The sequence below is a fragment of the Triturus cristatus genome, chromosome 2_2 (genome assembly GCF_964204655.1).
Source record: "Triturus cristatus chromosome 2_2, aTriCri1.1, whole genome shotgun sequence".
Taxonomy (NCBI): Eukaryota; Metazoa; Chordata; class Amphibia; order Caudata; family Salamandridae; genus Triturus; species Triturus cristatus.
In genome coordinates, this window is record NC_140582.1 from 783,396,747 (window position 1) to 783,422,627 (window position 25,881).

The following is a 25,881-nucleotide window of genomic DNA, read 5'->3' on the forward strand; positions in this document are numbered from 1 at the left end:
TATATACTAACTTGATGTTGGCCGAGGGTGAGTTAAGCACATAACAGCTGGCCTTTACTTGTACTTGAGTGAGCCTGTGGGCCTCACACCAGTGACACAGGTAAAAAAAAGCTTGCTCACTCCTACTAATCACTACATGGTATGCTGGCACCACCGCACTCGTGATACTTAACTTCTGGCAAAGGCAGTTGCCTTTCACCATTGTGAGGGTAGAGCTTTGGGCACCCCTCCCAGTCAAGACTGCAGTCCGTGAGAAATGCCTATGACATGGCGCACAGACATGATCCATATTCACACATGACAGCAGAAATCAGCACCAGGGATCAAGGCATCATATCAGCTGGGGCACCCAGTGCATGGGAACACATCCATTGCCATGCAAGGGACTTTTCCGTTCCAGCACCCCTCTACTTCAGCTACACAAAACTGGTTCTGGGATCAGCTCCCCCTCCCACAGGGCTGCTGCCCAATTGGTTGCAGAGGCCATAAAAATCAAAGGCTTTCTTTCCTCAGGCTTCCCCTTACACCTGACTGTGAATAGTCCGGTTTCACCTATGTCCTTGTGAAGTAAATTAGAATCCTGAACCCTCCAAACTACTCTTTAAGTTCTCAGGTGTCACATACCTCACCCCCATCCCATCTTTTCACCTTGTCCTGCTCTGGCAGCTGTTTTCACACCTCATTAAGGCCAACCATTTCTCTTGATTTATCCAAATAAGAGTTAGTGAATGAATGAATGAATGAATACGCACTTTTATAGCGCATGGCTACCCGAGGGCATCCCAGCGCTTCATGTGGCGCCTCAGTCAACAAAGCACAAATCAAGGGAAAAGGAAGGTTTTAAGCTGTTTCCTGAAACTAAAGTAGTTAGGTTCCAGGCGAATATGCTCAGGAATTCGGTTCCATAACTTGGCTGCGTTGTATGAAAACCGCCGGCCTCCTTTACGAACTCGCTTAATCATGGGCACTATGAGTAAGCGTTTATGGTTGGATCTCAACATCCTATTGGGGTAATGGAGTTGAACCATAGACTGGATCAGTGGGTAGCCTTTTGCAGAGATGGCTTTGTGAACAATGCACATCGCCTTGAAGCTAATTCTGGCCTGAATGGGAAGCCAGTGCAGGCTAGTAAGGGCTGGTTTGGCTGAACTGCGTAGGGATGTTCATTAATAGGTGGGCAGCACAGTTCTGAACAATTTGTAGTCTGTTGGTAGTTCCCTGGGGGGCTCCTAGATACACTGCATTTGCATAGTCCAGTCGCAAAAGTATCAGCGCTTGGACTAACACCCGTCTAGCATCAAAAGGAAGAAGAGGGAGAATCTTCCTTATCATCCTGAGAAGTCCATAACAACTAGCTGCAACTTGATGAGCCTGTTCTTTTAAATCTAGTTTACAGTTGAGCCATATTCCCAGACTCTTGATCTGGTTTTTTGGTACAGGTGGAGGGCCCAGACAGCTGGGCCAGGATGCATCAATACTAGCAGGGACAGTATGCCAAAGGAGCATAAGTTCTGTTTTGGCTCCGTTCAATTTCAAAAATGACTTATCCATCCATTCGGAGATCTTTCCCAGGCATGATATGAGACCAGGCTCAGATTTGCCCTTCTGACTAAGGGATACCACCAATTGCGTGTCGTCAGCGTAAGTGACGATCTGGATCCCCCAAGGATACACCAATTCAGCCATAGAACTCATCTAAATGTTAAACATGGTGGGACTTAATGAGGATCCTTGGGGAACTCCACACTGCAAAGGGATCTGCTCTGAGGCAACTTCGCCTTCGTAGACACAGAAGCAGCGATTTTCGAGGAACGACTGGAGCCAGTTCAACGCAACGCCTGCCACACCCACCTCCTTAAGTCTTTGAACCATAAGTTGGTGATTGACAGTGTCGAAGGCTGCGCTGAGATCTAACAATATAAGAGCAGCGCAGCCTCGGTCATCCATGATTTTCCTAGCCTCTTCTATCACAACAATAAGGGCAGTTTCAGTGCACTTTTGGCATCTGAAGCCTGTCTGAGAGGGGTGCAGACATTTGTTGTTTTCCAAAAATGTTGACAGTACCAGATTGACATATTTTTCAGCTAACTTGTAGGTTCCTGGCAGCAAGGAGATGGGCCGATAATTGGCCCAGTCCTCAGGGTCAAGATTTGTCTTTTTTATAAGTGCCTTGACCCTAGCCTGTTTCCAAAGAGGGGGCACCACTCCGCTAAGGAGGGAAGAGTTTATCACATCCCGTATGATTGGGGAAACTATTTTGGGAATTAGATTTAGAATAGACGGAGGAGCAGGGTCTGTGGGCGAGCCCGATTTTAATTGTCTGAGGAGTTCCTGCGTAGATGATGAGGAAGAGGGGGAAACTCTTCCAACAGGGCTGGCTGTTTCGGGATAGCACAGTCATTAATGGGGTTGGGATGTAAAAAAGTCTTATAGATCTTTTGGACTTTGGCTGAGAAATAATCCGCGATTTTATCACACCGCTGCTGGGATCTATCCTGGGCAGCAATAGGGCTGGGAGGTGTGAGGAGAGATTTTGTGATTTTAAAAATCTCACGGGGGAATTAGCTGCGTAGAGAATTTTATCATGGTAAAAGCTCGATTGAGCAGCCTTTATTTCTTTTTTATACAGTTTAATTTTCTCTCTGTATCACCAACGTTTACAGGGAAAGGAAAGAAAACCACAATTGATTTCATCCTGTTTTCACCTAACATAGTCCCGTATCTAAAGGATTCTTATATTTTACCTTTTAAAATTAGTGATTACAACCCCAGTTTTGTTACCCTAACAAGTCCCCTGACTAATCCTCAAACACACTGCTCTCCCACTCAGCTCCAGTTTTCCAAAAATATCTGAATTTGCCTCAAATGGGAGAAAGAAGACTACTAAAAGTGTTTTTACCTTTAAGCAAGCTGGAGTAATGACTTGTCTCACCGAGGAGGCAAAGGTTGAGGAGGTTCTTGAAAGTTATTAAGGCCTTTGTAAACGTGTTTCCAGTCGTCTGGTTGCAAGGAAAAACCAAAGGGAACCCCACCCTTACAAATGGTTTAATACCGCTTGCACCATCACCTTAAATCACCTAAAAAAAGTCATCAAAAGCATCTCCCCATAATATTTAGGATGTTAGACAGGCCAGGTACATATACAAGTCCACTCTGAAAAAGAGGAAACAGAAGGTAAGAAGGTAGGCATGCGAAGATGTGCAAGCTGCCTCTGAACTTAGGAACTTCAGGGCTTTTTGGGAAGTGGTAAATAGGCCTTTTTTACAGATGGCAATCAGCTGAGAATCTAATGTCATATCCACACCGAGAATTGGGTTTGCCACTTCTCAAAGATTTTTGGCCAGGACCAACCATCCCTCACTCCAACAGAGGTACCCATCCCTTCCCCTGCTGACATTTTAGCTCTAAGTAATTGCATTGAAGTTAGCGCAGTATCCAGAGCTATACTAAAATCATCTGCTGGGAAGACGTCAGAACCAAATGGGGTTCCAATCGATGAATTTAGATATAATCCCACTTTTTGGTCACCCCTTTTAACAGTGATAAGAGGTGATTTCCCCAATTCCTGGAAAGAGTCCTTTATCAGCCCCATATTTAAACAGGCATTTGCAATGCAATAGGTCTCGCATTTGCGAGAGTTTGAGCTACTGGCATTGTAAATGAATATGCCTTTTATTTATGTGTATTGAAAATCTGCAAGTGGTGCATAAACACGCACTTTGTACTTGTAGTTCTTGCTTACGAGAAGCAAGGCTGGCAGTAAAAGAGGCGCAGTTACTGCTAGCCTCGCTTCTCGTAAGCAATGACTGCAATGTCAATAGCTCAAACTCTCCCAAATGGTAGACCTGTTGCATTGCTAATGCTTGTTAGCTATGTGATTTGCTAATGGAGCCACTTTTATTTTGGGGAGGGTAGTTCTGCAAAAACTGGAAGATTTGGCTGTGGAGAAAAACTTTTCTCAAAAGTGCAATATGGTTTCCGCCCGGGGGTTGGCACATTCGAGCAAACCCTGAACTTGCTTTTGTTAATGGGGAAATTTGTCGAAGCTAGGCGAGGCACCCTTCATATGGCTTGTATGAACCTCTCTAGCACGTTCAAGTTGGTTGATGGGGGAAGTTATGGGTCATGATGGGTAAAGCAGGGATCAATCCTGCCTTGGTCCACCTCTTGAAACATTTCCATTGTTTCAAGAGGTCGGTTTTGGTATTAATGGTGACTGTAATCCCTCCTTTAATTCCAGTAAAGGTGTGAGGCAAGGTTGTTTATTAGCCCCCTTTTTATTTCTTTTTTATATAAATTAACTTGAGTCAGAGCTCGTGATAAGAAGCAAGGATCTCCACATATTTGGGAACCGCCCAGTCCCTGTCTTACTTTACGCGCATGATACAATGTTAATCTCCTGCACGGCAAATGGGCTGCAGCTGCTCTACAACTCTTTTTACGTTACTATTCAGGAGCTTAACCTAAAAATAAATCACCAGAAATCACATATAATAACATGCGACCAATAAAAACTTGCTCATGCTCATACAACATAGATGACTTCCCAATTAGTAAGGTGCAGAGTTTTATTTACCTTGGGGTCTTGCTGGCAGACAATCTGAGTTGGGACAAGCTCCTGAGCCTGTAAATTTGCCATGGCCATTGATGCGATTTGTAGGTTCTCTAAGAAACTTGTCCATAAGCCCATCAAATAAATAATTACCTTGTATAAAAGCAAATGCCTTTCTGTGGTAACCTATGGGGCCGGTGTCTGGGGTTATACTCCCCCAGGTAGTTTAGAAACGAGTGAGAACAAATTCCTGTGCAGACTGTTAGCCTCCTCTAGGAGTAGTGCTAGTCTTATGGTCCACTTGGAACTTGGACTTCCTTTTTTGGAGGATATGGCCAAGGCTTATCCATTGTTCCTTTGGCTGAAGATTTAGTTCTCACTGCATATTTCATTTTTGCGATCAGTCGTTGAGGACCGTCTAAGACAAAACCTCATGGACTCCATTCCTTGGTTAGCTTATGTTAAGAGGACTTTTTCTGAACTTAGCCTGTCAAATCTCAATTATTCCCATAAAGACATTGAGAAAAAAAAATTCGAAATCCCCTTTTCCCAACATACAAATTAGGCCAGACTTTCCAAATGTCTATCCATGAGTTCGGTCGGTCTCCTGTTATCTAGAAATAAAACTCTCAGAAGGAACAGAGCGATACTTACAGTGGATCTCGAACCCAGAGCAAAGATTTGCCCTAACTCGTTTTAGACTTAGCACTTTGCACTTTCTGGTAGCTTATCCCCATTAGTGCACCTGGTTCCAGTGGCGTAGCTAGGGGGGTGAGGTGGGGGGACAAAGGCATTCAGATAAGGCGCGGCTTGCTTTCATGGAAGTTCGGGGACGGGCAGAGAAGGAATAGGACTCGGGCAATGTCCTCTTCTTTTTTGTGCTGGCAGCTGTTCCCCCCCCTCTCTTCCTATTATTCCCTCTTTTTCTGTCTTGCTCCTCACTTACTGAAAACTGTAACTTGAAGAAACGGTTCACAACCGCTTTCCTTCTTTCATTAAGTTGCTTCCCTGTGAAATGGCTCCAAAAAAGAAAAAGACTCTTGCGGGAAATGCCCTTTTTCTGACATTTTTCTATTCCAAAGTGCAGCGTGATGGAGAGAAATAGAAGGTTTTAAATATGAAAAATAAATACATAACTAAATAAAGCAAGACAGAGTGGTTGCAAAGGGACCAGATTGGTTTTATTCACATCCAAATACATCAGCCTCACTTTACAGACTTTGCAGTGAAGCGCTACTTTTGTTTCTCGTCTTTCTTTGAACAGCATTGTTGTCCCCAGGAGGGGAAGTGCACCATTCCTGGAGGTACTGCAATACCTGGTTGATGGGTGGATTGGAAAACAAAATGCGTACCATGGCTCTGTTTATGGATGTGGTCTTTTTAAACCATACTGCTTACGTTTATTAAGGATATATAAGCAATGGACATTGAAACGGTTCCCTTCAGGCCCTGTAGTCATGTCCTTAACTTTTCAGGTAAAACCACTCACTGATTCATGAATTGTGAGTGAGAGATCATTAAAGTAACCATCTTGCATTCCCTATGAGTGTTTGCTTTTACTTTTTTTTTTAGGCAGCATATTACTCTTATCAAGTGCATAATTTGAATTGAGCCACATCCAAGTGTTTATATCAGGCACAATTAGGTTGTAGCTGAAGGCAGTGAGAGTTTCTCTCAGTGGGGCAGTATGGTGTTCAGTGGGGGAGAGGATGTGGCACTATGGCCAGAGCTGTCGAATTTGGAACTGGGGAACTGGGTTCAGCCTTCATGACCAGTCAACCAGACCACTCTACTGAGGGAGCATATTCCCATGCTAGACCTTACAAGGCCCCACTAGACCTTAGAAGGCTTGATGTCTTAGCAAGAGCAGGTGTACCGTAGTGGTGTCAATTGTGAGTTAACCTTGAAGGCCTGTCCACCACAATCCATACTGAAGTTCATCTCCAGTCTTGCGGGCAGGCCTACGAAGCAGCACACCCTAGAGCAACAGTGATCCAGTCACTGTGACTCTGTCACTTAGGTCACATGAACCTTGAGCAGGTTAGGGCGGTGCGAACGGTGTGACCGCACTGGGTACCTATTTCGGGTGGGTGTGTAGTGTTTGCAAGTATGTTATGATTTAAAGAAAACTTGCTGCCTCCTTACTGGCCTCCAGCAATTTTCAGAAACAATAAAAATGTCATGATAACTTCAGTGATTAATGTTCTTCCTAGAGAGAGATCAGAGTTTTGTCTAGTGGAATGGTTGACTCCTGGAAAGGTTGCACAGATTAATGTGCCTGCTGCAAAGAACATGTACCATGCAGATCACAAAGTGCACTGCTTTAATGGGGGGACCATGATGAATGGTCATTTAATGTCAGCTGTAGATGATGGATCCCGGAACAGTGTCATGTATGTCCATGTTTGCATTGTGCTGAGGGGATTACCAGGTAATTGTTCACGTAGCTCTCTGATGGATGTCACATGAGTCCCCAGATAGATCATGCAGTCTGTGTGCTCTCTTTTGTAATGCCAGTCACTGCCAGTCACCAGTGTATTCAACTGTGTAGCCTTGGACCGTGTCATGTATGTGCATGTAACTTGCATGATCGAGGTAACTATTAGCGGCGATACTACGTGTCTCTCGGTCCTCTTTCAAGTGCTTGCCGTCCTTTTTTCCCCGCAACCCCCCCACCTCCCCAAGGGGCGGCAATCTGAGGGATAGCCCCGGGCGCCACAAGCTCTAGCTACGCCTCTGCCTGGTTCCGTACCCTAACTCTTTGCCCCGGTGATAACATCTCCAAGCAATCACTTGCACATTTTATGCTTTTTGGGGATTTCTATGCACATCCTAAAGTCCAATTTTTATGTCCAGTGCTGCACACATATGGCCTTAAACATATATCAAAAGCCCGCACCTTCTTCAGCTTTTAGATTCAGAGCACTGCTGTTTATCTGTTTTAAGTTATGTCCGACAAGCTCTTTGAATCAGAAGACAGGAGAATTCTAATAAGACCTGAGAAATCTGTTCTCGCGATGACCAGTTTGTATATTTGTGTCTAATCTGAGCTTTGCCTCGATCGCCACAACATGGTTAGACCTTGAACCGTGTCTGAATCAAGTGACTGAGCGTGAGCTGGCAGTGGACATGGGAGTTTGCCTTCTGCTTTGGTTCCCGCACACCCCCCGTACAAAAATCACAAGCAAATTGATCGATTTGGGGCTGATAATGGCAAAAAGGGAGCTTACCATGCACTGGAAGGCAAGAACGGGGCCGAGCCTTCGGAGGTGGAAGGCGAGTTTCCTGGTTTGGGCGGGGACTGAAGGGACGCTTCGCCTAGAGTTGGCCAGGCGTGCTTCTAATGACAAGGCGCTAGACGCTGCTAGGGTGTGGGGAGCTTTGGTGGAGGAGCTTCGTTGCCCGGGGGAGCAGGAAGAGGAGGGTGGGGATCAGGCGCGCATGGCCCAGAATATGGGGAGTGAGGAGGGACCCACTGGGACTGCCGGGGAGACTGCTCAGGAGGAGGCCGCTTGAATATTTTCCGAGAGACATCGATATTTGTACAGTTTCTTAAGATGTGCAGAGTAGTCGAGCCGCAGGGTGGTATGCATGTGGGTGGCAGCGTGCAGCCTTTGGTCCTTTTGAGAACACTGATGGGGCTCGTCCCATAATTCTGAGTTCGGCTCCCTGGCTGCGTGGGGCGCTATACGTCTCGCCGGGAGGGGGGTCCGATGCGGGCACACTGACAGGGGGGGTGGGGGTAGAGAGGGGGCGGGGGGTGTTAGGGACGACAATGCTGCAGAACTACTTTCTCCTGTACTGTCCTAAGTTGCCTAGTTCTCTTGCACAAGATTACTGTATGTAACGCTGATTTCATGCTGCAATAGTTGGGGAAAAAACCAATAAAAATTGTTTTAAAAAAAAAAAATGGTTAGAACACCACAAGATTATAATATGGCTTTTGATACTTTTATGCCTTTATCTCTTGCATTTTCATATTGTATATATGTTTGCATGTATTTATGTCCCTGTTGATCTTTTACTTTTCATTTGTGCTCCATCTCAATCGCCATAGCACGAATAGGCCCTAAGCGCTACAAGAATGTATTATGAATTCTGACACATAAATGTGTTAATTTCTTGCGATTTTATACTGCTTATATGCTTGATTTTATTTGTGATTTTGAAGATGGTTTTACATTTTATGGCTAATAGCCGAGTAAAAGCATGTTGACTGACTTATTAATTTGAAACTGAAGGTTTTTCCCCTGTCTGAAGGGAGATTTTGACAGGTTGGGCTGCAGGTTTAAACTGCAGCAGCCATACTTCATTAGTGTACCTGAAGCCATGTTTTCTCTGTCACACATTTTAGATACTTAAATTATTTTCTTACTATTGTGCTATTGCCCGAGGATAAAAGAGTGGGAAACGGAAATGGATGGGCGTTATATACAGGAAAAAGCAATATGTGAAGCTAGAGGGCGCCCTTAGAAATTTGAAAAAGTTTGGAAAGGATGGATATGTGATGAATAAATATGTTGATTGCCGGCAACCTTGGATGGTGGGGTGGGAGGAAGAAGGGGAAGGATGGTTTACGCATTGTATGTTATAAGGTTTGGAAAATCAATAAAATGCTTTACAAAAACAATTGCTATTGATATCACCTCATTGGCAAATGGGCCTTTTTTAGTTCGCCATGATATTATCCTAAAGATAGATCTGTATGCAAATCTTCTCTCATGTAACTCCAAACCATTGAAAATAATCTTCCTTTCCAAGTTAAATATATTTTCATTTCTCTGAGATGTCTCCTAGCTCCATTCCTGAAGTAGTACTGTTGATATTATTTTTACTGGCTTATCTAAACAACTACATTCCCATACTATCCTTCCACAAGTGTGCACAGGAGAACAACAACCTACAGCAACTTGTACGTTTTTTAATACTATGACATTTCCCACCACCTCCAAAGTAAACCCTGAATTTCAATGAAGATTACATGAAAAATCACATATCCTTTAATGTTTACTGACATTGTTTACATACATAACCTTTTCGATTATTGTTTCAGGGAAAACTGACGCATCCGAGTTGGACAGGCTTTACAGAGCCCATCTGAGCATGAGAATTTCTGCTACTCAGATCCATGATGGAGAGGAATTGTGGGATGTATTGCAGTTCATATGGAAGGTAGATTTTCTCCTCTATTCTCTGCTCATTTTCTCCTATTGTTCCAGTCATGCCCTGGTCAATGTTTCCGCATATATTACAAGCAAATTATTTAATGTCTTAACTGCTCAAAATGTATAGACATCTTGGTATTTTATTTACGTTGGAATTTGTCATTTGAACATAAATGTGTTTTTATTTTCTGACTTGGGCTACTTTAAAACAAAAGAACGTATTGTGGTAATTGCAGTTAAAATTGCAGACCAAGAATTTTGTTGACAAGAAATGTTGATTACATAGACATGTGAACTGATGTGTCACTATTTCAATCCCATTACCTATTAATTAATCTATCCTCTTGAGAATACTATGCCTGGCTTTCCCCAAATCCGTATTATCGAATTGCTCCCAAATGGTTTATTAAGATGGTGTGAACCATCGTCCAAGAGATTAAAGCTGACATTTGGTTCAACATCAAGGTTCATCTAACGTTGTTACCAAAATTGTTTCAGTACTCATTATTGGGAGGAAACCTATCTGAGTTGAATCCGGCGAGTTGCCTTTTTCCAGATAGTTTGAAAGAGTGTGGGAGGTATTTTCCCAGACCTTTTAGGCCGCTGGAAAAATGGAGATACCTCTTTTACTAAAGCACAATCTCCTAAAAAAGATGTTATGGGTCAAGATTTAAATCTAGGCCAGTGTTGATCATTTATTTCTTATGCAGGCATGATCCAATGTATTTGTACTTCAACATGTTAGTAAAAGAAAGTTGTAATTTTTTAACGGTAGTGCTGTGATTGAGTCAATGTGATTCAGACGTCTTGTGTAGTGTAAAAAGATGCCTTTGTGTGGATACAGTTGTTTAGCTCCTTCTATATGTTTAGCAGATAAGATATATCATAATGTCTCCCAATATGTAATATTATGAAACATTATGAAACCAGACTTTTCATCCACCCTTGGAAGAATGCAAAGAAAAACATTTCGGCCCATATGCATGTTCAGGTAAAATCAAACAAAGTATTTATTATCTTTTAAATTCTCAAAATTACATCAAGTTCCAATGTAATTTGGCTCCCTCGTAGCCAAGGGGGAATTTTATATGTAATACATTTATCTGTTCTTGGTATGTTTGTGAGAATGGTTTTTGAGGGGGCTAATGACAATAAGTATAAATTCAGATCCTTCAGCAACTTTAATACCAAGTATTGCATACATTTAAACAAATGAGTATGTGGTTTATGATATGTAAGCTATGATAAAAAAAAAACTTGGAAAGAGATGGAAGGAACATATTAGTGCACCCAAGAATAGAGATACTAAATAGTCTATGACTGTGCTTCGGATGAATGAACACCCTGAGAACAGTATCAAGAATATAAATGTATACACAATTCAACATATCAAAGGTAATTCTTGAACATCTGATAGAGACATCTAGCCGCAGATTCCCTACCTGTGAATTTCCAGGCGTCAGGCTGGATCTGGAAGATTTTTGATAGCAGTACCCCTGTTCACCGTTAGGTGGCGTCGGTTGACTTCGCGTGACGTTATAGGTGTCGGGTTCATCATCGTCGTGACGTACGTGTCATCTATATAGGTGCCATCCCAGTGCGCTGACATCAGTTCTTTTCTTTCTGCGCCAGCCAGCGCAGATCCATCGAAGAGAGCTAACCCCTGTTACTTTTTGACAGACTTTTTTGAGTTTTTGTCGACCCTTTTTGGTGTGTACAATGTCCAGTAAGAAGACCTCTGGGTTTAAGCCATGCGGCGCCTGTCACCGCGCCATGTTGGTCACAGAACCCCACCTGGTATGTCTGTGGGTCCTGGAATACGACCGCGACCCGAAGTCGTGCTCCAACTGCCGGGCCATGACGCCGAAAGCTTTGAGGGAGTGGTCCCTAAAGCTGCTTACGGCCCGGCGTCCGGTGCCACAGAGGTTTTCCCAGAGATCTTGTTCCCAGTCTCGGTTGATTGGAAGGTCCAAGCATCGCTCCGGGGATTCGAAGTCTTTTTCCTCCCACTCAAATTCGTTAAGGTTAGGTAAGAAGCAGCACAATAAAAAGCACAAAAACTCGGAGTGTGCTTCAGCTTCACCCTGTCCATCACCTGAAGGGACGAAGGAGTCTCGGCATTCGAGGCCTCGCTCTGTGGAGTGGGTGCCTGGGTCGGCTCCGCGTTTCCCTCCCTTTCTGGGGCTGGGAGTGAACCCCACCCAGTTAAAGGAATTCTGTGACGCCATGTGCACCATATTTGGGCGGCATGACCCTGCCGGCAAACTCTTGGGCCCCGCAGGCTCTGTGGAAGGAGATCCTGGCCCTCCCCGGTGCCATGTCCGACGCCGAGACCCTCGACGTCACCGGCATCCACTGGCGGCATTTCTCCGATCATCATTCCAGATGACACGGAGCCGGCTGGGCGTCCACCGACGCTGAGAATGGTGCCAATGGAGCTGTTGGACTCCATGTCATGGCTTGTGCCTTATTTTGAAGGGGTAGGACTGGAGGGGCACCACGATCCCTTAGAAGGGATCTGCAATGAGAAATGAACTGGATCTGAGTGGGCCAGCGGCTTGGATCCCTCCCCACAGCCTGGCGTGCCGTCTCCCCCTAATCTGGCTACGGAGGAGGGGGCTTCATTTGCAATGGTAGTGTGTAGGGGTGCGGAGGTTCTGGACCTGCAGGTTCCTACATTTGCTGTCAAGACGTTAGGTCCTGCAGCCTGGTGTCTCCACCTCGGAACCTTTGCTGCCATTTAACGAGGCCTTGACGGATGTTCTACAGGACACTTCGTCCAAACCCTGCACAGGCGCTCATGTGATGAGAACTATCGCCCGCTGCCAGCGCCTTGCACCGGAAGACCCAGCTATCCTCTCTATCCATCCCACCCCAGAGAACTTGGTGGTCCAAGCCTGTGCTTCCTGTGGCACTTTCCCTTCCGCACCTCTGGACAGAAATCCAAAAGGCTGGACAGCTTTGGTAAGAAAATCTTCTCTTTCACCAGCCTAGCATTGCGGTCTGTAAACACTGCATGCATCTTGGGCTGTTGTTCCCATTTGCTAAGGGAAATGGTTGCGCAAGTGCTGCTACAAGTCTCGGAGGAGGCCTGGGCTGTGCTCTCCCAAGGTGTTGCGGACAGGAGAGATGCAGCAAAGTTTGCCATGCACTGTGACCTAGACATGACAGACTCACGAGGCAGAGTGATATCCTTGATGTTGGCCGGTAGGTTGAGAACATCTGGATTCTCAGGGGCTGTCCAAGCCAATCTTTGGAGACCGGGCAGACGCGGTGCCGGAACGTTTTGAGTAGTCACGGGCTACAGCCAAATCCTTGGGCCTCTCGATGTCATCCCGGCCTGCGTTCGCCTTTCGCTCCTTTTGTGGCTACAGAAGGGGCTTCCAACCGTGCCAGCCCTACCCCAGCCAGAGGACTGCGCAAGTTCAGTAACCTCTGCACAGCCGTGGATGAGATTCTCCCCAATCCCGTGGGTCGGGAGGCCAGAATTCAGGTCAGGCCACAACCCCTTCCCCCTCCGCCTCCAAACCTTCCTAGACCGATCCTCCCAGATAATGGGCGTCCAGTTGGTGGCAGGATGCGCCATTACCTCCACCACTGGCAGGATATCACCTTGGACAGGTGGGTATTGCAAATAGTCCAAACGGGCTATTGAGCCATAATACTCACATCTCGGGACTTCGGGAGGAGTTTTTGTTCATGGTCAGGAGAAATACAGGCTTACCAAGGCCACGCACAGGGCATGCCCTTCTTTACGTTCTTGGGCTGACCCTCAATGTTGGAATCACTTTATGCTATCATGCTATGGATTCCGGCATGTGAAGGATTATATGGAGTATTGTGGCTACTCAGTTCGATAGCAGATAAGATTTTCTAGCAGTAACATGGTATGGAGTACAGTGCATGCTAGGATTTGTTGTCTTTTGCTATTTGTGGCCCGTTTTCATTCTGTATCGGTTAGACCTTGAAAAAGTCCATAGGACAAAACACGTGTCAACTGCCGGTGTCTCTCACCGATTTCATAAGGAAATGACCGGAAAATAAAAGAAAGAAAATTTGAATTGGACTACTTTTGATTACTCTCATGATTACTATACCTGTATACTGCTTGGACTACTTAGTGTGTGTCGCGGTATCTGTGGATGTAAACAGTTATCTCCCTAGAAAGGTTTCTCTCTAGAGTGTACACCCTCCGAGTGGCTGGAGGGCTAATACATTGAGAGCACCACAACAGACTATTTTGTTTACTATACTATCATCCGGTAAAACAATTTGAATAGATGTGCATTCGCCAAGGGCATAGCCACCTGTCGTTGTTTGCTGTGTGTTACCTTTCAGCTCTGTCTGCTTTTCTTCGGTTGCCAGATTAACCGTCACTTTTTAAATCACTTCTTGAATATATATATATATATATATATATATATATATATATGTATATATATATCTATATCCGTGAAATACAACTGTGTGAACATTTTTCTGCCAAGGGGAGGGAGGCAAAGGGATTCCCAAGTAGACTCACCGTGAAGATTGTCATCAACAGAACCTGGTTTTTTTAAATGCCAATTCCTAACTATAACGCCCCTGAAACCTTTGGTTTTTTCAGTGAATTTCAAAGGTTTTTAAAATGCCAATTCCTAACTATAACGTGCATGAAACCTATGTTTTTTTCAGTGAATTTCAAAGGTTTTTTAAATGCTAATTCCTATCTATAACTTATCTCTACAGATATCATGTTTAATGATTTTGATTGGATTTCTATATTTTTCAAATTCACTGTGTCAATTTCATTAATTATGTTTTTTTTAAAATACTTTTTTATCACCATTTTTTAATTTTTTTTTTCAATTAATTCTTTTAAAAATTAAAAAATAGTTTTTTGAATTTAATGGGTTTTTCAAACATTTTTTTTATATTTTTCAAAATATTTTTTTAACTATATGTTCAAAACTTTATTTTATATATATTTTTTCCATGTTTTTGGATCCGCGTACCCTAAGCGCACCGTTCTCGATCCCGACGCGTTAGCATCCGCGCATGGTACGAGTTGGGTACGTGTTTAGTGCTCGATCGCAATGCGACTGGTACGCGACTCCCAGCCTATACGCGACACGTTCGATGTACGTAACACAACGTTTACGCGCTTCCGCGATGCGTCATGTGCGTCTATGACGCGGTAGGTGCGCAGATCCCGCGAAATATTTAACATTTTAAAAAACATATATATATGTATTTCATGTGAATATTAATTGAAGACAAACTCTAAACTAGTCTTAAAAGTAATATATTTTTACATCTAATCCTATATTTCTTTTTAATTCAAATTCGCGGATGCGCGCTGGGGGCGTGATGCGTAAGCGCAGGGCGCGCGGATCCCATGTGACCTGCAAAAAAAGAGGTTTGATTGGTTCATTACACTTCCTGTTCTAACTATTGAAAGACCCCACCCAATTCAATCATTCTTCTTTGACCTTCTTTGGAGGAGCATCTCTTTACAGAGAAGAAGATTTTTTTAGACTAAGTTTACACTTAGCTCTAACTTTTTTCTACCAAAAATGGCTTCACGGCAGCAGGCATCACCTGCATATCCTCATACATCTGAGGATGAATTTTTGGAGGAGACACCACGCACACCACGTTTTTCTTCAGTGGTGTGGAAATTTTTTACTTTTCCCGAGGGGCAAACAAAGACCAATGCCACCTTGGTCACGTGCAAGATTTGCAAAAGAGTGCTGTCGCGAGGGGATCCTAACAAGAAATACTCGTGCGGCACGGCGAGTATGATGAAGCACCTAAGGACCCTTCATCCGAACAATCTTGCACGAGAAGAGTGCAAACGGATGAGAAACACTCCTGCGCCTTCCACCTCATCGCAGCCGAGCACTTCAAGAGTGCATCCATCAGCCAAAAACTTGGACATCCGTCCTCAATTTCAATATTTAAAATTGCTCTGCACTAAGTGCAATGCGACTTTGTGTTACGGTGAGTAGCCGATCGATCTGATCTGCCGCCGGCAAGAAAGTCACATTTGCTAGTTTTTTTTTATTGTTCCCTGAAGTTCATTGTTTGGTTCCTCCCGTTTTGTTTGTTGTTGTTTTTTTTTGGCAGAAAAAACAAAAAAAATTAAAAATTGTTCAGAAAACCCCAAAAAATATATAAAAGAAGAAAGAAGAAAAAAAAAGTTCTTGTAAGAACTAACTTTCCTGGTTTAAAAAAAGAGCTAAATTTCTTTGTTAGTGTGTGAAAGTTTAGATGAATGTATGTGTAGTACGTAATTGAGTGAATGAATGCATTAGTAGCGTATGGTGAATGTATAAGTGCAGAACTATGAGGAAGTGCTGCAGCATCACACAGTAACCTCTTTAACTACAGTGTCCTGTAGTACTTCCGAAGCACAGGAATGCAACATATGTACATAAATATGTTGCAAACCTATGCTTCTCTCTGCACGACTGCTTAAACTGCAGCCATGTGGTGACACAGGCACCATTGCACCATAGTGCAAGGCTATCTGTGTCATGAGCTGTTTGTTTTTGTGCAGGAAGACACACCTTCCTGCACAAAAACAATCAGTAAAGGCATTTTTCTCCTTCAATGTATGCTGAGCATTGTAGCATGCATTGAAGATATAGAAATGTGGAGAAATGAAAACAGTTCTCCTTGTTGTGCTTTCCTACACCAATTTTAGAATGGTGCAGCAATCACACACATATCGAGATTTATGATTTCTGACAAATCTAGACATGTGTCTTGTTATACGAGTATTCAGTGCAATCATGCACAACAACACTTATAGAACACCCTTTCAACGCAAACTGGTGTGCCTAATGAGCTTGTATTTACATGGAGTATAAAAAGTGCACAGAGTGCCTTTTCCTCTCTTTGTAAATATGAAAGAGTGTCTTGCGCAATAACTATGTTACAAAAAGTGACATATTTCCAGTTTAAAAATTCCTTGCGAATGATAGAAGGTAAGCACAGAGTTTTGTCTGCAAAGATGTTCAAAGAAGAATGATTGAAATAATTGCGGTCCTTCAATAGCTACACTGGGAAATATTATGAACCCCTCAAATCTCTTTTTTTGCAGGTCACATGATATCTGATTATGGTCAGATTTCAAAACTACATAGGTATAAACAGAGTGTTTTTAGAAACGTGTTTCAACTTTCTAGCTTCTTGCAGACCTCCTCATTCTGCATTTTGAGACTTAGTTAAACTTACCTTCACAGTAATAGCAATAAAAAATGGTATACATTTCTTTCAGATTTTCATTGCAATCTAAATTCATATAAATTGCTTATTTTTAAATTTGGATCTGTGAAAGAAAAGGAATAAAAATTATAACATGTAATAATACATTTTTTACAACACAGCATAATTTCCACAAAGTAATTTGTTTGCCTTTTTTGCTGTTTTCAGAATATATTGAATTTCACAAAAAAATAGTGATTTCAATCGTACTCATCACTTAACAGCGGGCAAAAAAAAAAACAATCAGAAAGATTGTTAAAAAAAACAACAACATGCTATTCTCAGCAAAATACCACAAGATACAAATCACAGATATATTAAATGCTTACAGCTAACAACATTTTATAAGTTTAACTTACAAAAACTGTAAATGTTGTCGCTTTAAAATATTCACTGAATCTAAGGATGAATTTTTGGAGGACGCACCACGCCCACAACGTTTTTCTTCAGTGGTGTGGAAATGTTATACTTTTCCCGAGGAGCAAACAAAGATCAATGCCACCTTGGTCACGTGCAAGATTTGCAAAAGAGTTCTGTTGCAAGGGGATCCTAACAAGAAATACTCGTACGGCATGGCAAGTATGATGAAACACCTAAGGACCCTTCATCCAAACAATCTTGCACGAGAAGAGTGCAAACGGATGAGAAACACTCCTGTTCTGTATCTGTAAAAAAGAATCACAAATAAATGTATATTAATAACTTTCAAATATATACTATTCCATTACTGTACAAACACATTTTATATAAAAACTGACAAAGAACTATAGCCCTGAACCACAAGTGTGACGATGGTTAAAACACTACATGCATAATGCATACTACTTTGAAGCAGTTCATGCCCTAAAGCCTACCTCACTAAAAGACTACATGCTAACTGACTGAATGATTACAGTACTATAAGGAGACACACTGGGTGAGTGACAGGGTGTTTGCTAGAAGTGTATGAATACTGACTGGGGAATTGAAGGTGTGAAAGACAACTGTGTAGGTGGTTAGAGGCCTGCATGCATAGTGAATAGGCATTTGAAGCAGTCCATGTGCTAAGGCCTGGCTCACTGCATGAGTACTTGGGAACTGACGGAATGATTAGAGTACAGCAAAGAGAGTGCCTGGGTGAAAATATAAGTGGTTGGCTTTTGACACAGTGAATGGATTAGTACTTGGTACTGAATGGGTCACTAGAGGAGTGCAAAGGGAGTCACAGGATGTTTGCTGGACTGTATGGATACTGACTAGGGAATCGATGATGTGGAAGACAAGTGTATAGTATGTTAGAGGACTGCATGCATACTGCATAGACATTTGAAGCAGTCTATGTGGTAATGTATGGTTCACAACATGAGTACTTGGAAACTGACTAAATCATCAGACTACTGCTAGGACAGTGCCTGGGTAAAACTTTAAAATTTTCAGTTCTGGCACAGTGAAGAGAATAGTACATGGTACTGCACTTTAGTGTCAAACCCTGACTCATTTTATCAATGCATAAGCAAAGAATAGCTTCTAAAGCTACTAAAACTTGACAACATGACCGATTTTAAAACAGTTATCTGTCAGCAAATCCACGATGTTACCAAATGCTTCTATCACAATCCTTACCCAAATGTACACAGACTCACAGTGTGATTTTAGACAAGCAACACTATCCTAGGAGTTTACCATAACACATTCCCTAGTCTAGAAGAGATAAGGGTACTGCACACAATCTACATATTTAAGTACAGCACATTAGTATCAAAGCATGACTCATTTTATTAATGCGTAAGCAAAGACTGGCTTCTAAAGCTACTAAAACTTGACAACATGACCGGTTTTAAAACAGTTATCTGTCAGCAAATACACGATGTTACCAAATGCTTCTATCACAATCCTTACCCAAATGCACACCAAATCACAGTGTGATTTTAGTCAAGCAACACTATCCTAGAAGTTTACCAATACTCACTCACTAGTCTAGAAGAGGTAAGGGTACTGCACACAATCTACATATTTAAGTACAGCACATTAGTGTCAAAGCATGACTCATTTAATCAACGCATAAGCAAAGACTGGTTTCTAATGCTACTAAAACTTGACAACATGACAGGTTTTAAAAGAGTTATCTGCCAGAAAATACACGATGTTACCAAATGCTTCTCTCACAGTGGTTCCCAAATGCACACAGACTCACAGTATGATTCTAGACAAGCACCACTATCCCTAGGAGTTTACCAAAACTCATTCACTACTGTGGAAGTGGTAAGGGAACTGCACACAATCTACATATTTCAGGACTGCACTTTTGTGTCAAAGCCTGACTCATTTAATCAAAGCATAAGCAAAAACTGCCTTCTAATGCTACTAAAACTTGACAACAAGACAGGTTTTAAAACAGTTATCTGTCAGCAAATACACGATGTTACCACATACTTCTCTCACAGTGGTTCCCAAATGCACACAGACTCACAGTGTGATTCTAGACAAGCAACACTATCCCTAGCAGCTTACCAAAACTCATTCACTACTGTGCAAGGGGTAAGGAGACTACACACAATCTACATATTAAAGTACAGCACATTAGTGTCAAAGCATGACTTATTTTATCAATGCATAAGCAAAGACTGGCTTCTAATGCTACTAAAACTTGACAACATGACAGGTTTTAAAACAGTTATCTGTCAGCAAATTCACGATGTTACCACATACTTCTCTCACAGTGGTTCCCAAATGCACACATACTCACTGTGTGATTCTAGACAAACAACACTATCCCTTGCACTATACCAAAACACATTTCTTCATCTAGAAGGAGTACTACATTTTAGTATAGAAACATAACTCATTTCACAAATTTATAAACAATGACTGGTTTCTAATTCTACCAAAATATGAAAACAGCACAGTTATCTGTCTGCAAACACATGAAAAACACAAATGCTTATCACAGAATGGTTTCTACATGCACACACACTGTCAATAAGATTGTAGAGAAAAAAAGTACTCCCTACACTTTAGCAGGAGAAATACATTAGTCTGATTAAAATAAAAATAGTCTACATACATCCCCTCACAATTAAATAACTCACCTTTCAAGTTGTTTTGTAGATTAAGAATTATATCAGTCACACACCAGATATCATTCACACACCAGATTTTCTTTTACAGAATCTCTGCACTGTGCACCTCTCAGCAAAAACAAATAATGGAAAAGTTTCCCTTTCATTTTCCACACATATACATGTAAACATCAAATAACAATCCTTCACACATAAATTCAAAAGCAAACACACATTTCTATTGGTTAAACATTTCAACCCTTTCCAAATAAAATACATTTCAAACCTTCCCCCAAACTGCCTTCTGCCTGTTACCATAGAAACAGGTCATGGAACACTGCACTGAGCACACAGGTCACAAGTTCAGCACACAATGTTGCTAAACAAGACAGCAAGTGAGCTTGACTTTTCAACATATCAGCTTATCATATATAATATTCCTTACAATCAGTTTTTGTCAACCAATAAGAATCATGCCTTTAAAAAACAGAAATATACACCCTACCTTTCAGTGTAGAAAGTTGTCATACAACCAATGATTTCTTGTCTTTTTTCAATTTTTTTTTCCTTGGATCCGCGCACCCAACGCGAGAGGATCCGTGCATCAAACGCGGTAGGATGCGCGCACCGTGCGCGAATTTCGCCTTTTTTTTTTTTAAAAAGGGGGCCCCAGGGGGTCCTTCTGGGACCCCCTAAGCACCTCTAGAGGGTCAGAGTATTTCCACTCTGCCCCCTTTATATGTTTTACACACTTATTCCCCTTGCTTCTTCAGCCTTGCTTCTACCGAGGCAGAAAATGGCCGCCAACAGTTCCTGGTTTCGAATGTAGACAGACACACGACAGTCAATTAGCATTCAGCGCGCGATTGGGAGGGTGCGCGCTCGTTTCGAGGAGGGTGCGCTTACAGTGCGGGTAGGGAGCGCGGATCCTCCCCGGCCATAGATATATATGTACTTTTAACTCTAATTTTCTCAGGAACTACTGAACGGATGCACACCATTTATGCAAAAGGCACGAGTCTGAACTGAGGACTACCTCTTTGCCAAATTTGGTGTCATTCCGTTCAGCGGTTCGGGCTGTAGCTGCGACAACAGATCCTATGGGAAATTGCATGGGAAAAACGTGTTTTGGGACCCCCATTTTTTCTCAGCCCCCGCTTGACGAATCACCACGAAATGTTCAGGGTAGGAGCGGAGCGGAGCTGGCCAAAAGTTTGGAAAATTTCGCGAGGATTCATCAACCGGCACCAGACTTATTGGGAATAGAATGTTGCGGATTTCCTATGGAAAATAGGTCCTAACTATAACTATCTACTGGCGACCACCAGTAGATAATATATATATAATTTCATATGAGGGCTACCAATGTAATAGACTATGTGAGCTTGTCACATTGTTTGCTGTACATAATATACTTAGGCCTGATTAATCATGAAATGATGTACATGTGGATTATGAAGCATTTTGCATGTATGCGTATTTGCACATTCCAATATGGATGCCATGTTCATATGTGACTTGCAGTTTCTCCTTGTCCGCCTTCTATTCCGAAGGATCTGTATGTATTCTGCGAGCAAACTCACATCCAGTGTGTGAGCAAGACTGCAAAACAGTCAAAACGTGTTACTGGATTTAAATAAAACCACCTTTGGTATTATCCCCTGGGTGATCGTCTTATTGAACTGTGCTCAATTTGATTTGAAGGTTCGGCGCTCTCCGCCGGCGTAGACGATCCAATTACCAAGGGCGGGGAAAGCAGAAGGAGCAAACTTGGATATATATATATATATATATATATATATATATATATATACACACACACACACACACACACACACACACACACACACACACACACACACACACTCACTCACTCACTCACTCACTCACTCACTCACTCACTCACTCTCTCTCTCTCTCTCAGAGGGACGTTATAGTTAGGCTCAGATTTACCCCTCGTAAAAAAACTGAAAAATTCATCAGTTATAGTTACGTGAGTGGACTATAACTTACGCCCCCTGCAACGCACTGCTTATGACCTTGCATATTACATCACTAATGACATTGCCAGTTACATCACTAATGACATCATCCAGTGATTGGTAGTCTTTTCTAAAGGTTTAGGAGTGTAAACTTATATACTAAGGTACTACAAAAGTTATATTACTATACTTTGTGTACTACTAATGAATGATACTATTTCTAACATATATTATGTGAGTAGCTCTGTGACTGTCTCCATGTGTGAGTGGATGTCTGAGTAGCTGTATAGGTGTGTGAGTGGCTGTGTCTTGTGGTCTCTAACTGTGCACCTTGTTGGCCTCATTTGCTTTGCACATGTTACCAAATATCACATTTGTTTTTGTTCCGCATTTGTATTTTCACACATAAACAGCACATTTTCATATTGTGTTCTCTTCCTGGGATTTAGTAGGAACAGCCTAGTCAAGCTCAAACAACATTGCTCCTTGTTACTCTTTGTGGTCGAACACTAGCACCTAGACATAATAGAGAAATTCAGCTGCTTTTTTCAAACACACATGTTTTATCATATAACTAGGGACTTTTTTCCATTTTGAAAATGCACACTCAGTGGTGACTTTCACACTGGGCAAAGGTCCCGAGGCGAGAAGTCTGCTCCAGCTGAAATGTAGCACAGACAAATATGTATGCCAAGGTATGGGGTTCGCCACTGCTCCCAGAGATCTATAATATAACAGTAAGCTTCTATAATGAAGGTGGGTTTGGACAAATCTGTCAGCTAATATGACAGGATTTTTTATTGTATATGGTCTTTTAATCATGCTTATGACATTACTGACATGCATTTGTTTTCTAATTGTGGCGCAGTTATTGCATTCTAGAGCATGATAGTTTCAATAAATATGGTAAGCTTCCTTCACGTCTCTTTTTTATTTATTGTGGACAAGTACGAGTGAGAGAACGAAAGGGAATTACCTGCCAACGCATTCCCTGAGAGGGTTGAAAGTGTTGTGTTCTGGGGTGCCAAATCACTTGTCTCTCTGGGAAGGTTAGGAGGGCAAGTGAGGCACGATAAGCGGGTCAGTTTTGGGTCCATAGGTACTGATGTGATATGGTGACTCGGTCCCAAGTATAGTTCTGTTCCTGAGCAGAATCCCTGCAACATCTGTATAAGTGAATAAGTGAGTGTGTGAGTACCTGTATGGGTGAATAAGTGAGTGTGTGAGTTACTGTATAGGTGTGGGAGTGGCTGTGTGACTGGCTGTATTGGTGCATGAGTGGGTGTGTGAGTGGCTGTATGGGTGAGTGAGTGGCTCTATGGATGAGTGAGTGAGTGTGAGTAGCCAAATGGGTCCGTGATTGGATATGTGTGTGGCTATATCGGTGACTAAGTGGCTGTGTGAGTGCCTGTATGGATGAGTGACTGTGTAAGTGGCTGTATGTGTGACTGAGTGGCTCTTTGAGTGGGTGTTTGGTTAACAGATTGGTTGTGTGAGTGGCTGTGTTGGAGAATGAGTGTCGATGTGAGTGAGCACACATGTGAGTGCTTGCATGGGGGGTGGGTGTTTGAGTGGTTATATGGGTGAGTGAGTGGCTGGTGAGAGGCTTTATGGGTGAGTGACTGGGTGTGTGAGTGGTTGTATGGGTGAATAAGTGGGTGAGGGAATGGCTGAGTGAGTAGGTGTACGGGAAGTGAGTGGCTGTATGGGTGAGTGAGTGGGGGTGTGAGTGGCTCTGTGGATCAGTAAGTGGGTGTGTGAGTGGTTGTGTGTGTAGGTATGAGTGGTTGTGTGGGTGTGTGAGTAGATGTGTAATTGGTTCTGTAGATGAGATAATCAGTGATGCCTTTTGAGATGTCTTCAGTGATGTCATGAGTGATGTCACGGAGCATGTCACAAGTGATGTGATATGTGAGGTCATAAGCACTGCATTGCAAGGGCGTAAGTTATAGTTAGCTCATAACTGCTGAATTTCACTGGTTTTCTATGAGTGAAATCTGAGCCTAACTATTACTATAATGTCCTTGTAACCTTTGGTTTTTCAGTGAATTTCTGAGGTTTAAAAAAAAAATCTATTTCTTAACTATAATGTCCCTGTAACCTTTGTTTTTTCAGTGAATTTCTAGGTTTTTTTTAACGTCAAGTAAGATGCCCATCGCAGTGCACCGGGTAGGGAGGGGTTGGACGCAGGGCCTGGCCTAGCATTGTGTTGCCCCCACCCAAGCTTGCTACTCCTGCCCCCTCCTCCTTGCCATCCATTGTCCAAATACATGCCCCTGCTCCCTCATTACAGCTCTGTGTGGCTGTTGTTCTGGCGCTGCCCTTCCTGCCTGTCCTGAACAGTTAGCTTACTGCCCCATCCACCTTCTTCCCTCTGTTGTCCGAGTCCATGCATCATCCTCCTCCCGTCTGCCATGCATGGTCTGATGTGCTGCCACTGCCCTCCATTTAGCTTGATATCCCTGCCCAGTGCCCCTGCCCTCCATTGCCCGGTTCTATCCCCCATCATTCCCCTCCTGCTTAGCTTCTGTGCTTAGCTTGCTGCCCCTACGCTCCATCCCCTCGTCCTCCGATGTCTGTGTGCATGCCCCTGCTCCCTCCTTTTTGTCCAACATGTTCCATGGACCTGCAACTGCCCCTCCTATCCACCCTTGAGTGTTCTTTTGAGCTGCCACTTCCCCTACCCCACCTGCCTAATATGGTCAGATAGCTGCTGCCTGTCCCTTCCACCTCCACTCTAACTGTTCAAGTTCCATGTCCCTATTCCCCCCCTCCTGTCCTCCATGGTCCATTTTGCTGCCGCTCCCTTGTGCCTCTCATGCTGTGTTGTGCTGCAACTGCTCCTCCTGCCTGCCCTGCATGGTCTGTTGTTAATCTCCTGCCCTTACCCTCTTTTGTCTGTGTCCACCTTCCCTAATGTCTGTGTGTATGCCATTATAGTCTCACTGTTGGCCTCCTTGGTGTGTTGTGCTTCCAGTGCCCATCACACCTGCCCTCCATGGCCAGCTTGCTGCTCTAGCCTCTTCCCCTTGCTCCCTGTCCTCCGTTTTCCGTGTGCTGACCCCTATCCCCTCCCTCCTGCCTTGTCTGGTCTATTGTTGTGCCCCTGCCTCCTGCCCTTCATGGTCCGGTATGATGCAAGTGTCCCTCCTGTCTGTCCGGGAGTGGCAGCTTGCTGTGCTTGCCCGTTTCCTCTTTGCTCTCTGTTGTCCATGTACATGGCCCTGCCCCTCCGTGTTGCTTTACATGATCTGTTGTGCTGCACTGCCGTCCCGCTTTCCCTGTTTGGTGTATTATGCTGCTGCAACCCCTGACTCCTGCTCTATAAGGTCAGTTTGGTGCCCCTGCCCATCTCCCTGTTGCCCTCCGTTCTCCAAATCCATGTTCCTACCCCATTGCTCCTGCCCTCTGTGATCCAATGTATCTTACTTGTCAACATTTTGAACTTGGTAAGAGGGAGATTTCGGGAAAAGAAACCTGGGGAAAGGATTTTCCCCATTGACTTACATTGAAAAAGAAGACATTTTAGGCCAATGACAGATACAATAAAGCCAATTGATCACTTGATTATGTGTTACACTTAAGGGAGAGGATGTGGCCTTACGGCCAGAGCGGCAGACTTTGCAACTGGGGAACCAGGTTTGAGTTTCTGCGTCAGCTTGACATCCTGTGATTCTGGGCAAATCATTTATTCTCCCCATGCCAAAAAGCTAAATGAATGTGTCCTTGTAAACTGATGCTCATGTAAAGCACTCCAATACATTCGGGCCAAGTCTGCGATATCTAAAACTGCACAAAAACAACATAATTTGATGTTTTGCGCACTTCAGTCATTAGGGTATACTTGGGCTACATTTGGGTGATATTTGTGCTGTAATTGGGCTCTTCTTTCT

General features: G+C 43.2%; 1 protein-coding gene across 1 annotated transcript in view; it reads left to right on the top strand.

Moving 5' to 3' along the window:
• The window catches only part of AASDH (aminoadipate-semialdehyde dehydrogenase), a 468,424-nt gene that overhangs the window by 277,906 nt on the left and 164,637 nt on the right, over nucleotides 1–25,881 (top strand). Inside the window, exon 10 of the mRNA XM_085642048.1 lies at nucleotides 9,606–9,724. Coding sequence (XP_085498174.1) covers nucleotides 9,606–9,724 — 119 coding nt within the window. The remainder of the gene's footprint in view (nucleotides 1–9,605; nucleotides 9,725–25,881) is intronic.